The 15,573-nt window shown below is 33.2% G+C and overlaps 2 protein-coding genes across 9 annotated transcripts in view; both read right to left on the bottom strand.

The window, feature by feature from the left end:
• Nucleotides 1-15,573, bottom strand: part of LOC149537245 (serine/threonine-protein kinase BSK1-like) — a 380,772-nt gene that overhangs the window by 301,996 nt on the left and 63,203 nt on the right. The window lies entirely within an intron of this gene.
• Nucleotides 1-15,573, bottom strand: part of LOC149537246 (serine/threonine-protein kinase BSK1-like) — a 99,525-nt gene that overhangs the window by 20,802 nt on the left and 63,150 nt on the right. Inside the window, exon 4 of one of the 7 annotated variants that reach the window (XM_089807487.1) lies at nt 2,903-3,396. The exons of the other annotated variants lie outside the window; for them this stretch is intronic. Coding sequence (XP_089663613.1) covers nt 3,235-3,396 — 162 coding nt within the window. The 3' untranslated portion in view covers nt 2,903-3,234. Of the gene's footprint in view, nt 1-2,902; nt 3,397-15,573 lie in introns of those variants that run through there. 7 annotated transcript variants of the gene reach the window in all.

The raw sequence follows: 15,573 nt of genomic DNA, 5'->3' as shown, positions 1-15,573 counted from the left end.
ACAAAATTTCTTAATTAAGAACTTAAAACACTATCAATGAATTTACTATAGAAATTAAAATCCACCTATCATGGAATTTGAACAAAGAAATCATTGTAGGGATGCTTTTGCAACCACGTAAGTTAGTCCAAAAATACCACTATAACAATATCAAATAATAACTACCATCCAATACTGCTATATCATAATGCAATGACGATTACCATTAAACACCACTATATAAAATTAGGGCATCACATACCACTGTATCAATTAGGGCATCGATTACCATCAGATCATTTAGGGCATTAGATACCACTATATCAATTAGGGCATTGATTATCATTGGATCATTTAGGGTATCAGATACCACTGTATCACTTAGGTCTTCAATTACCATTGGATCATTTAGGGCATCAGATACCACTGTATCAATTAGGGCTCTAGATACCACTGTATCATTCATTTCCTTCTGATTGCTTAACTATGGCAATAACATAAGATTAGAAGATACGCTCATAATTTATCATTCATCTATATGAAAGATTGATATAAAAATCCGTTAGATAATTCTATCTCTTGCATCTAAATGTAAAATAACTCTAACGATGATATAACTTAACTAATGCTCATGATATCAGATGTGATATAAAAAAAATTTGAGTAATTTGTGATATCAGATGTGATATCAAAACTTTTGAGTAATTGGTGAATATCGAATATTGATATCCTAGGAGGCCAATGCTCTTGATATCAAATGTGATATCAAATGGTAGAAAACTTCTGATTAGAGATATCCTCTCAATTGAGGTAATTTATTACATTATTTTGTGTTTGAATCATCTCAGTATCATCCTCCCTAGCTAAGAGGGAGTGTTAATGATATAGCTTTCATCGGATGATGATTCAATATGATTGATTTAATTAGATGAATATATAGTTTATTATGTTGTGTATGTATATATATATTTATTTATTTATTTATATTTATATTTATAATATTTAATAAATGATATATACACTATACCTATAAAAATTAAACTATACATAGTTTCCAGCACTATTCTCTATGACATAAGACATAGGCTTGGGTACATTATAAGGGGCTTGCCTATGTGTGAGATGTTAATTGATTAAATGCTCACCCGATCATCTCCTCGTTGGACAGCTAAGTCGAGCGGATGTTTTCTTTGTTCTGCTTGTGATCAAATATTCAATGTACGAATGTCATGCCATGTGGACCTCAGGTGACAAAGGGATGTGCGTTGAACCCACGTTGACCGAGCATGGTTGATATTAAAGCATCGTGATTGTATCCACCCAACCTTGTTAGTAATTGGTGTTTCGATTGAATGTAGGGATGCACGTAGAGGTCACGTCCCCATAGTACTTGCCCCCCCACTCCTCTCACACACTTATTACATAATAGAGTTCATGCCGGTTACTTCAAGGATATATATACAAAGTAGATCAATAAAAAAGGTTTCGATTGTTATCGGTGAAATAGTAGACAGCGACATCCATAGCTTAAAAGCATCATTGCGTTGTAGGTGGATTTGCAGATTATTATCGGTGGCTTACAAATCAAAGATACCTATTATCGTTATTATATAATAAATATCAAAAGGTGTAAGGTGCAATTACACAAGTGTTGAAGATTAATAATATTCAATATACATGCTAGTTACTTCAAGGATATATATACAAAGCAGATCAACAAAAAGGGTTTCTATTGTTATCGGTGAAACAATAGACAACGACATCGGTGGCTTACAAGTATCATTGTTGTTTACCGTACAGGGTAAACAGTTTATTAATGCATTCAGACAATAGACAAGAACATGTAACACAGAAGTATTCCTTTTATTATTCGCATGTATACAGAAGATACTACAATATTCGATATGATTGATTACATTGATGATTACGATTCTCCTTCTAATCCAAAGTCCATTCCGAACGGTGTACATATACCTTCCCGAAGGGGTGACTCAATTGTCATGCGCCTGTTCGGATACAATTCTACCCATCGGCTACAATATAGATTTTCTCGACAACAATTGTGTTGTAGGTCGATTTGCAAATTATTATTGGTAGCTTACAAGTCAAAAATACCTATTACCATTATTATATAATAAACATCAAAAGGTGTAAGGTGCAATTACGCAAGTGTTGAATATTAATCATATTCAATATACATATTGACTGAAACATATTACATATTGATTGAAAACATATTTTGAGACCATTTATATATATTAACATATAAATCTAATACAAGGACTTAAGGATTTAATTTTAAATTAAAATAAATATGATCATCAATTTTCAACATGAACTATCGATTGGCATTTAATATTTATCATTGGCATTTGGCAAAGATCAATGATGAAGTACCAAACAATCAAATGATTTAGTTCTACAATTCGAAAGATTTATTTAAATTTTGTGTGTTTGTATATGGAATCAGAGACACATACACACATGCAAACCCAAACCCAAGAAAATTGCCCATACATAGATACTAGGTTCTGATACCATAACCACACTAGCAACTTAGATTTGAAACAAGAATAGGACTTTACAATGGTTACGAAATTGCTCAACATCATAAATTATCATTAATAAAGAATTATAAGGTTCACCTTTTATCAAAGGTTTATATTGGCTAAATGGGCATTAAACCTTGAACTATAGATTATGAATCAACTTCCAATAAAGCACAATATGTCTAGATTTAGACGTTAAAAAGAAGTCAAAGATTCAAATATGCTTTTTTAGCCAAGTAATAGATCTAGCACAACTGAATCACATGAAAAGGCAATAAATGGCACAAGGGAAGTAATCCAATCAGGCTGATATACGATTCTGAATTATACAAAATACCCATCCCGATCTCCCACTCTTCATTATAGGTCTAAATGGTAGAAATTATCTAGAACAGCTTAAATTGAAGACATTGTACTCATTCCAGTAGTTGTTTACATCAACCTTGTCTACATATAAACACTTTTCAAGTTGAGCGATAAAATTGACAAGCTCCAAAAAGTAAGCAACCGGTTTACATCAGGCTAGTTTGAATATAAGCAGCTGCTAGATTGAACATAAACAGTCATCAAAGTTGACAAGTTTCAACATCTTAGGTTATCAAACTCTACATTGCAAAAAAAATTACATTGCATATTGCTATTAAGTTGTTTTTCCTAATTAAAAAACATCAATTTGGATGTTGGGTCCGCGGATGCTTGTGGAAGCTCATGGCTTCCCTCTACTGCATGCCAAAAGCATAGCCTTGATACCTGGAGCTCTCTGGATGCATACAAAGCATCTAGGTGCCCAGGATGCACTTCTTGCATGCATCAAAGCATCCAAGTGCCTAGGATGCACATCTTGCACACATCTATAGGGCAGCAGTGTCTGCATCGAAACGAATCCGCTTATGAATCAAGGAATGATGCTGTGAATCAGTAACTAGGACAAAAGTAAAAGAGAATCTCCAAGTCAACTAGAAACATAAAACAAAGAAAACTAATTATAAATTGTATAAAATAAAAGCAAAATTAAGACCACAAATAATATTTAAAATAAACAAAAATGAGTAGAAAACTAATATATGAAATAAACAAGTTATAATATATATAAAACAAAAAAAAAACCTAAAGGTATAATGCTATATTATAGATAAATAGATAGAAACAACTAAGGATTCCTTATACATTCGATAGTTAACAAACTTAAGCCCCAATTCCTTACTTCTCTCCTAATCATCAACTCTAAAGAGAATGGGATTTACTTGTCATAGTGTGACTGACACCAATCTCCAGGCAGGCTCCTTGACTTTGTCTGGATCCTACCTTGGGATTCACCTACCTTGTAAGGATTTAATCCACCTTTCACTAAACAACACTAACCTATCCTCTTAAGGAGCAATAGTGAGCGATTATGGAATAGGCTAGGAGTGCATTAACTTCAAATAGATTATGAATAGTTATTAATATATTGTGTATTATGTACAAATAAAATAAACTGTGGCATGCATGCATGCATACACATACGTACATACATACATACATAGATATACATACATAGATATATATATATATGTATATATATATATGTATATATATATGCACGCACACACATATTTATACATATATATTTTAAAACCAATATTAATGATACAGTAATAAAATCCTGACATAACATTCCACAAATCATTAGTGATGCATAGGTTACAGCATACCCCTTGCTGTTACTCAAAGCTTGATAGCAATCAGACATAATTCAATTTGATTTCTTATTACAGCTGATACATATTTGGTTTTCTGTTCTCCTTGATGCCCAATGGAATGACTTAAATGCCCATTAAATCTACTTGGATGCTTACAACTTATGGGAAGAGTTATATTTGTTGCCAATGATTAGATAGTATTCCTAAAGATCCTACCTTTGCATAGAAAATCATTTTCATAGTAATCTTGATTAACCACTTTATAAGCACTGTTGTTGGTAATTTCATAACTCCTCAACATATTTATTTTCCATCATTGTTAACTCTCTCTACCTTAACTTCCTTCCTTCCATTGCTGATGCACACTCCATCACTGACTGCATCAATGGCTTAACCAATCGTTGATTATCTTAATCAACTATCAGTAATTTCTTTGTAGCGTGCTGCTATAATAGAACGTTATAATAGTCATTTCAACAATCTTTGGTAATGCTACTTGCGAGAGTCAGATGTTTCACATCATCATCTGCTGATAACTAGTTGTTATTGGTGTAAGGTTTTTATAATTCCCTCTTTTAATTGTTGAATGATAGTGATTGGGCCTATACAAATATGATGATTGTTGCTGCACTAGGTTAAATCAAGGGTCATAACAATTTGCCCTTCCCAAATTTGCTTCTCCACAAGCAATTTCAAGTTTGGATGACTGAAGATTTCTTCTCCTTCCCATGTAGTGTCTTCCTTAGGTAAGCCCTTCTATTTAAATAGGAAATTGTGAATGGTATTATTCCTCAATCTCTTTCCCCTCATCCTAAGTAGTAAGAACTTTTCTGGTTCCCAAATCAGCTTACCCTTGTCATCAAGTGGACATAACTCTATACACAGAGAAATTTATTGTCCAAGGACTTTCTTAAGTTGAGATGAATGGAAAACATTGGAAATTCTATTGTTCTCCGACAATTCTAACTCATAGGCTACCTCGCCTATTTTTCTTAGGACCTTGTATGGTTTATAAACTTGGGACTTTAACTTTTCTACTTCATTGGCCTTGATTCAAGTATGCTTATACAATTGTGGCCTTAAAAAAAAAAAATCTCTAGCATCAAATGTTCTTTCAATGCAATTTCGATCTACATTGGGCATGGTGAAGATTGTCCTTGAGTGTTCATTATATCAAAACCGATTACGGCCAACTTGATGGAATTGATCAATGCGATCCAAATCCCTTGCACTTCTAGCTCTGCAAAACCAAAGCGGGTGTTACCTACTCCTGAATAAAACACTTAAGCCCAGGATGCTTATAGCAGATTGGTTAGAATACGAACAAAAGTTTTCCAAATGGCAAGAATTATAGAAAACTTCAAACTTGCAATTTATAAATTAAGAATAATAAATGAATATATGAATGTGATAATGTTTTAAATAAAGAATAATTATAGATTAATGCAACAAATGAATATATTAATTCTTCAAAGGAAAGATATGAGATAATTGCCAGCATATGGATTACAAATTATGAAAAATATAAATACCAATGTTGAAGGGTGATAGAGTCAATATTATAAGTTTAAAACATACAACTTCATAAAATTCTATGCACATTAATTATAAAAAATTTAGTAATCAACATGCAACAGATCAAATATATGGACGCAATTTCAAAATAGTTTAGAATGTATTTTAACTCCTGTGGTTCGAAGACAAACCAGACATAGATTCGGAAACAAGTAAATATTTCACAATATCTATGATGTTCGATTTTAAAATGCTATAATTGATGCTATAAAATGACATCCAAAAATTTGTCTTCATCTTTCGCATGTGGCCTTCCATTCTTTCTTCTATGCATAGATTCCTGTCACTAAATCATCATGTTCCTATTTTCATACAAAGACATTGGCAATTCTCAAGTTCTCATATAATCTTCAAGCAGGATGTTCTCTGCTTGGTTCTAGAGTGGTCTTCTCTGCACAGGATAATTCCTTCATAAGGATTAGATGTGAAATCTAATTTGAAAGAATTCCATAGATAACACTTATGTGTGCTTCGTCTTCATTGCATACCTGCGACAAACACACAACATCATTAGACTCAGATTTTTCTAAGCAAGACTTGGATTAACAATTGGAAGTAGATAACGCAAAAACTCTTGTAGCCTCTTCTGGATGAAGAATAGACTTCAAGAATATATGCTCTATACCAAACATTTGGTAGTACCACCAAAAAATTAACTTCATCATGATTGTACAAAGCTGCTGCAACTGTGTAAAAACTATTATTTTGATGCTCTCATTTTTTTCAAAGCAATATTCAAGATGATGTGATACTTTTTCATACTTGAAATACATTGTGAGTGCATGGAGGATATCGCTGAAATCTTATAACCATGCAACCATTATCTAGGCCTTTGCAAAGAAAACATCTTGTCATATTGAATGATGACAATCCTTCCCGTCTTCAAAGTCTGATGTTTCCTCCATTTTATGTGCAACAAAATCATTGAGTTCAACAAGACATACTTGTTCTTGTTCTACATGGTTAAACATTCTCTATAGCCCTTATACGTGAGTATATTATTCTGAAATGTGGCTTTTGCCTTTCTTTTCATCTGCTTTGTTGTAGTATAAAATAGTGTGTGGCTTGGCCTCAAGAACACTGGTTCTAGTATAATTAGAGATTTACCCATCTTCTTTTGCAAATACAATAACATATCTTTTGTCAAATAGCCTGCATATTTTCTTACAAATATGTTAAAAAATATTCTAATTATTTCTAGATTTTACACGATGGGTGAAGCTTCCTCAACTCTGATCAAAAGGCCACTTATCTACTCAAACACTCTTCAAAATTTTGCCTTGAAAGCTCTGATAAATCTGGTAATCAGTACCTCATTTTTTGGCTCATATCCGCTATGTTAGAATGCTCAAATTTTCCATATGAGTCTTATCAAAGTCTGCAACCAAATTGATGAGATGAATGCCTTTTATGATTGTTCCAAATTCTGACTCCAATCTGCTATGCATCCAGCATAATGTCTTCTGTAAATTTGCAATGAGTTCTTCAAAAGTATTTGCACACTTGGATGCATTTAGTCCAGTATCCTTCATTCCATGATCGGATCTTATAATTTCCTAACTATCATTTCTTCTTCACAAAAAAATAACTTTCCAACATAATTTCACACATGGATATACAAATTTGGGCTCCATTAGGGACAACAAACTAGTCTCCATTATGACAAGTATTACAACCTCTAGCACCCTCCAGGACATCAACTTAATATAGTCTATTGTAATCTGTTAGTTATCATGATCTTCGGCACATTCCAAGAGTACAAGTTAATGAAATCTATCATAATAATAGATCAAGAACTCAAGAACAACAAATGTAGTATCATGATGTTCAAGACATTTTGGGACAACTCAATATAGTCTATCATTATATCCAACACTCCAGGACAACTTAATGTAGTCAATCATGATAATAGATCAAGCTATTGTTAAGATCATCACCTTACAATAACCACCTCACAAATACAACAATGAAAGATCGTCACCTTTCATCATATAATTCACATGTGCAAAATAGTAACCACCATGAACCAAGTCAGAGGGTGGAACAAGGGCTTTCACCTCAACTTCTCTCTCACAAAGAAGAATGTATTACAAGGAATTTCGCTTCGAACTTTTCTTTCATAAAGAACTCATTAACAAGGAATTGCACCTGGAAATTCTCTCTCTGAAGAAAATGTCCAAGATCCTTCGATGTCAACTAAAGTAAATCCTCTAGTTACTCACCCTTCAACTACTGCCATAAGATCATCTGAACGAGCAATCTTGATCTTAGAACAAAATTCCATCGCAGTTTGCTCCCTCTCGATGAAAGAGACCCTTGTCTTCTCTTTATTTCATACTCCCATATGTTATCACTCAACAACATTCCTAATGCATCATTCTTCTTTTCTTGGAGGAATATCCCTGCACATCAACATTCTTAATACAAGTTGCTCCAATGAAGGTTCATATGCATCAAGTTTGAAAATGCCTCGATATAAGCATTTGTCAAACAATGAGAATGTAACATTATTATTTCCCCCATAATGTAAAATTTTCATTCTTATCTTGTTGAACAATTTTGCATCACATCAAATATGACAGACTTGTTTTTGTTTAATAGGTCTCAAAACCTTAGTCTATTTGACACTCAATTGAGGTAAATCCTTGAGTTTCTCTCTTTGAAGCTTAAGTTCTTTCACCAACCTCTTATCAGTTCTAATTCTTTTCATTGTCCAATTCTACAAAATAGAGAAATCTTTGTCCATGTCGCAGACACCATGTTGTTTTTTTAGATGGGTGCGCTCTCAAAGTCAATAGTTTAATAAATGATATGGAACAAAGAAGCAAAAATCACCAAAGGCACGACACTGAATTCCAAGATTGGTTAGGTATGACTCTAATGTCCCCTTCTTGCACTATTAGCACCATTTGTTTATAACTTCATTATATCTCCTCATTGTGAATTTGTATTTAAGTAGTTTCATGTACTCAGTGAACAGTTTATGCTTTCTTCACATATCATAGTTACTTTTTCAAAGCACAATTAAATCATCTCAAAATGCTATAACGTATTAGTTGTTGTTTGAGATTTCATTATTATCATTATAGATGATTAGGGTCCGCTAATAATGGCTCCGAATCAAATTGCATTTTTTAATGTTAACTCCAGCAACAAACACATATAGTTCCCAAACTATTCTATGTAGCATCTATCAATTTGTCTCAACTCCTTGTTAGTTCCTTATCTGCCATTAATAAGGTCTCGATAGTTTCTTGGAGTCCTCTTTCACTAGATGATCCACCCACTCCATTTGATGTGATCTTCTATTTGAATAATGTCCTCCTTTGTTGGCATATGTGTTCTATTATATTTCTAGAGCTAATGAGGCATTACTATATAGAAAGGTGATTGGATAACTGAAACAAACACCACTGATTCCAAGTTCACTGATGTGTCCCTATGTATTCTCATACCCAACCTTACTCCTATCAATTTCAAGCACCATTTCTATATATATGATGATTTCTACAAATGTAGAATATTAGTTGTGAGATATCTTATGAAGACATCAATTTCATAGCATTTGTTATACTTGGAATATGTAGTTCTTTCCTGCAATTCCAAACCACCTTTAACTTCCTCATGCATAATTACATTCTATTAACAAAATCCATTAACTAATTCAAGCCTCGACAATATACTTTAATCTTGTGAGCTCCAAATAAAACAAATCTTCGTAATGAGTATTCAACCTGATCATATTCATTTTATTAAAGCGTCTTTGTCATGTTGTGCCATATATTTAAGACCCGATGTCAACCTCGAATTTGTCTTTTAGGATTACTAACAGGTGCGGCAACAAAAAAAATTATCTGAAGATATATTCCAGCAAACCAGATGACTGATAGTGGACGATTATATTAAGAATTTATCATGCCACAAAGTAACCTTTATAGGCTGTGGAAATGGCATGATAAAACGATACCCCTATTCAGCTTGTATCAATTCCAATGACATTGACTGCATCAATTCCTATAAGCATACTTCTTTATCTTCTTCTTTTTTGTAGTTAAAGGCATGATTACTGGTTAATGTAAAATGTTCTGTAGATCTGTAGGTTATAATTTTCCGTAAGAAATGAAGATGCACACAATGTATTAGAGAAGATATTAAGAGATTCTCTAAAATTTCTCCGGATTTCAGACTTCTTCGATGATTTCTTGCCTTTAAAGATCTGACTAACTCCCAATCTCTATATCTTCTACTTATGTGTACTTGTCACTGGATTGTTGTCATCCTCTCACTCTTAGAGCATCTTAGAGATAACCATAATGCAGAGCAGAAGTGTAGTGGGCCCATAACCATAATGCTCGATAACAGAAAATTCTTGGAGATAAGGAACTTAATTATCTCATGAAGTGTTATATATAATTTCCCGTTGATCCATCCTCCTTCGCCTAGATAACAATTGCTCCTTCTATACTTCATTGTCTACATCTGCATGTGTGTGTAGGCTTTGTCTACCTATGTTCGTATCTGTGCCTTCCATGCTTTGTTTGCTCAATGTCGTCAACCTTCATATAGATTAAATCCTTTAGATTCTTACTCCCTCTATATTATTTATTTAGTGCTAGTGGAGTTAAGACACTATGATGTGACCTCCTTCACATTGCATCTCCTCCTTAAAACATATATGGTAGTGATATCCAACCTTGATGATTGCAAAGAACAACATAATCATGAGATTGAAATGTGAGCATCCGAATATCTACCATTGAGACATAGACAAAAGTATTACCATTTGCATCAAAATTCATACAAATGTATTATCATTATGTTAGCATAAGCATATAGCTTACATGTCTACATTCCCCCTTCATACCGGATTCTCCTCCATTACATTATCATCAAAATCAACCATATAACCATTCCATCAAACCAATATGAGAAAAATTAGCTACAATGGACTTCAAAATATCATTATGGTTCTTCAAGGTATTCCACAATTATAGGAAGGACTTCTGATTGTATTATCTTCAACTACTCATACATCGATTACCAAGAAAAATAATGATTTACTAAACATATTTCAAATTTAGGAAGCATAAATTCACTTCATTACACAGACTCTATCATGCCTCCATTAATTTAATCAGCTTATTTGATATGAAAGACACCATGTTTTGGGAGGTCTCGACATTCCTCGGTAGGAACTGTTACTTCAATACCACTCAAATAGGGCTCTACAATTATTTAACCCGATACAATATAAAGAACATTAAGAACATTCTTACTTTGATGTGTCTTCTACAATCAATAAAAATAATACATTTCCTTCTCCATTACATTTCTCTTTGTCCTATGTCTGATTGGTTTCTAGGTCCTTTTTGCATTTGCAGCCTTGCTCTGATACCATGTTGATTTTTATGATCAGTGCAAATGTAATGGCACTATCTATATGTTATGTGTTTTCCAAGTGTAGATCTAAATGAATATGAATAGAAGTAGAAGAGACATGTCTCTATGTTAATTAATATTGGTTATGGTAAGTAAATTTCATTAGACATTATTAACAATTTTAAATATATATAGATAGATAGATAGATATTTGTCTAATTGATGATTAATCAAAAACCAATAACCATTGGGAATTAACTCTAGATCAATTCAACTCAACTAAAGCTACAACATTAACACTCCCTCTTAGCTAGGGAGGATTATAGAGAGATATCATCTCAATATGATATTCTTGGAATGACATATTTAAGATATCAACATATATTCATCAAATCATATATAATCCGACTGATGCTATTTCATCAACAAACAATTTAAGTTTGACCATTGATTTGGGGGTGATAACTTGTGTTGGGTGTCAAATTGTCAATCCAATTCCTATCAAAGAGGAGCTCTTGCCAAATTTGGCTAATCAATCAGTCTCCTCTACTGCTAATGATCTTTCTTGGCCATGTAATCTAAACACTTGATTAAAGAAGACTTCAGCTACTTGAGGTGCCTTGTATTCTATGGATATGGCCATGAAATGAATGAGCTTGGTTAGAGAATCCACAGCTACATATATACAATTTTTTCGTTGAACTTAAGGAATCCCTGTTGTGAAATCCATAGAGATACTACCCCACTATTCATTCAATATAGAAAGATGTTGAAGGAGGCCAATTGGATATGTTTTCTATGTTTTGTTTCAGTGACATGTCATACATTCTTGAGCATATTTCACTATGTGTTTATTAAGTCCCTTCCAAGAGTATTTTTCCCTTGTTTATAAGTTCTGAAATAACCTTGGTGACTTGCTAGTAGATTATCATGGTATTCTTTTGTAACATTCACTTTTCTCGGGTCTTAATTAACAACAAACATACTCAAAGAAACATAGTTATTACTTCATTTTCATAAGAAGACAGTTAAATCAATTTCGTTCATATGAAAGAGATTGACAGTTAAAAACAATGAAACAAAATTTCTTAATTAAGAACTTAAAACACTATCAATGAATTTACTATAGAAATTAAAATCCACATATAATGGAATTTGAACCAAGAAATCATTGTAGGGATGCTTTTGCAACCACCTAAGGTAACTATTGTAAGGTGACAACCTTATCAATAGTTGGTCTATCCCCTAAGACCAATATGTGTTGGAGCAAGTGCTATCATGGTTCTTCGGACCGGATTTTGCCGGACACCATGAAAATCAATTTGTAATGATTCTTCAGGCTGGATCTTGCTAGACACAATAACTTGAATCTACCATAGACCACACTTAAGGTGGTGTTCAAATCTTGTATTATAATTATTTTAATTCTCTCTTTGCTAAAGAGGGAGTGTTGAGATATTTAGCCTCATAGTGAATTGAATATCATACTGAAATAATATCTCTTCATATTCTTGAGAGCATAACATGTTATATAAATCCTCCCTAGCTAAGATAGAGTGTTAAAGTTGTGTCTTCAGTCGAATTAATTTGATCTAAGATACATTGTTGTTATTGGTAAATCATCACTTTCTATATATACATATTCATGTAATAATAATATATATTATTATATATATTATAGTATATAATATATATTATATTATATATTAATACATATATATTATACAAATTATTATTATTAAATATATAAATTAAATGATGATTAAAACCTTAAAGACATGTCTCTTCATGAGACATGTCTCCTCTCATATTTATATGAGATCTAAGTCTGCATTTGAAATATATCAATTACAATGGCCATATTAGTACATTTGTAGAAAAGATCCATGTTACTAGATTTGGTGCATTGTAAACAAGGTGTAAAAGAAAAAGTTAGTGACTTCATTGGTAGATTTAAGAATTTGCATGCTTAGATTTTTTATCCTAATCCTAATATTGATATATGGCATATTTTGTTTCTAATTTACAAAAAGACATTAGGGATAAGGTTCTCCTTACTACTTACTAAGTTCTCTTCCTTCTCACAATTGTTTGCAGTGTTTCATTGTTATCAACTTCAAGTGAGTCAATTTGAGAGAAACACTCAAATGGTTCATGTTTCCATACATAAGAGTTGTGCTGCATGCAATTCCAACATCTCATAAACCTAACAAGTCTATCAAAATCAACTAATCATCCAGCACTATAGATAAACAAGTGGTAGTAGTATCCAAAGGTGTGGATCCTTTGTTCTTTGTTTTCAAGCCTTCTCGTACTTTTACTCCACTTTCTGAATCTTTGCATAATGTGATTTTGAAGTTAATGAAAGCAAACATGATGGAACTTCCTCTTATCAAACCAATTGACCCATCTAAACCACCTTCACAATTCTTTGATCCCAAATCTTTCTGTCAATTCCATCACCAAACCAGTCATGATACTTAAGGATATCTTTCTTTGAAGAATGTGGTGCAAGAGCTTATTGATTCTAATCCTATATTTGTTGATGTTGATATTAATCATGGAAATAATTCAGTTGCACCTCCTAATCAGACTTTGCAAATCTACACTAATCCTTTGCCATCTCATTCAACCAACACTACTAAGGAACCTCCTTCTCCTACAAACATTGCTTATGATGGGAAAGTTGAAGTCAATCATACTTTTAATCAAGTTAAACATGTTCAACCTAGACCTCAACTTCAACCTTCCATTACCTTTAATTTTGTTGAAACAATCAAAGCACCCAATGGTCCTCTTTTCATTGTCACTAGGGTTGTTAGTATTCCTTCCCGTGGTAGCCGATTTTATAATTTTTGTTATCTTGCTTCAAGGTAGTCTGTTCCTTATATCTCCTGTTATCTTCAATGGTTTTCAACATATTTAAATAGCATGTCACTTGCATATCCGACTTGCCCATGGGTGATGTCGTGGAGCCAGCTCATGTTGCTTTATTCAGTATCGACTCTCTCTCATCATATGTATTTTCCAAGTCAGATTTATTTACTTATGCTACCATGGATGGCATACTTCATATTATTAAGAGACCATGATAGTGCATGGACTCTAAAGATTTTATCTTGTAGGAGTTATGAATTGGTTCCATCGCTTTCCTTTCTCTCCAACATATTTGATTAAAAGGGTTATTTTGCTTATGTGGTCTCTTCCTGTTTGAGTTCTTCTGTGTGTGGTGGCTTCATGTCTGAAGTATTCATGATCATCAGTAATTTATACATTTACAGCTCTGTTTCTTAATGAAAATTTGATTAGGTACTCTGCATAAGCTTTGCAGCGATCTTCATATCGGTTTTATTTCAGTGAATTCATATATTCTATCTCTGAATTTTAAGAAACTAAGGCATTGTATTTGATTCTACTGCAAACTTCAATAAAAGGAACATTTTCGGTGGGCTGGGTTGTTTGTTTTTCCCAGGATATTTTGATTGTGTTGTGCACTTGTCTTGCATTTATATTTCTATATCTTCTTGTAGGTCAAAAATTAACAATGCACATAATATTCCATGTGCAAACATTATGTCTGAATCCAGAAGACATTGTGGTAAATGCATTATAAGTCTAGATATGCAAAGCATACAAGTTTTCAAACATTTTGTAAGGTGAATGATAGACTCTAGATCCTTGCGGTACATCCTGAGAAGAACCTAAATGTTGCTGGACATGATAGTAGGATGATTGTCTTCAAATAGGAGAGGGACCTGCCCATGTTATCCTTGAGACATCTCTCAAGGGGGAAGAATCTATACAAATTGTGATCAAATTCTTCATAGAGGAAGAATTAACATTCAAAGGGAGTCTGACAATCCATTAGAGGCATCCTTGGATGAAGTGTCAAGAGGTCAGAACTTGAGCTTCATAGGGAGCAGCTAGAGGATCTACTTCATTTGATTTCTGAAGATCTTGGTCATATTGAACCAAAGGGAATAGGCCATGTTGTGATGGCTTCTTTAGTGATCAGGAAATTGTGGTAGAGGACTATGATTCATTGGATGGTCCTAGGTGTGTAAGTCAAAAAGCCTTTATGCGGACACACAGATATTCTTGAATAGATGGATACTTGGTATTTCATGACACGTCAAAGCATGTGAAGATCATATTGAAGATATGGTGCATAGGAAAGGTATTCAATTGAGATACATTAGCACTGATGTTCAGACAGAAAATGTTCTCACCAACCCTCTTGCTCAAGTGAAGTTCACATACTTCCAAGAGAAACATGGAATTGTGGAGAATGAAGCTCTGGTTGAGAGGGAGTCTCAACATCAGTGCTACACTGAGGTATATCTTCCACCCTCTGCAAGTAAACATGGTGGTAATACATTCTTCTCTAGGAGAAGTATGAGGTACAAGCC

The sequence above is a fragment of the Cupressus sempervirens genome, chromosome 10, assembly GCF_028749045.1.
Source record: "Cupressus sempervirens isolate cs-2001-9-10 chromosome 10, ASM2874904v1, whole genome shotgun sequence".
Lineage (NCBI taxonomy): Eukaryota > Viridiplantae > Streptophyta > Pinopsida > Cupressales > Cupressaceae > Cupressus > Cupressus sempervirens.
Note: the sequence above shows the minus strand (reverse complement) of the source record. Positions and strands in the feature narration are given on the sequence as shown.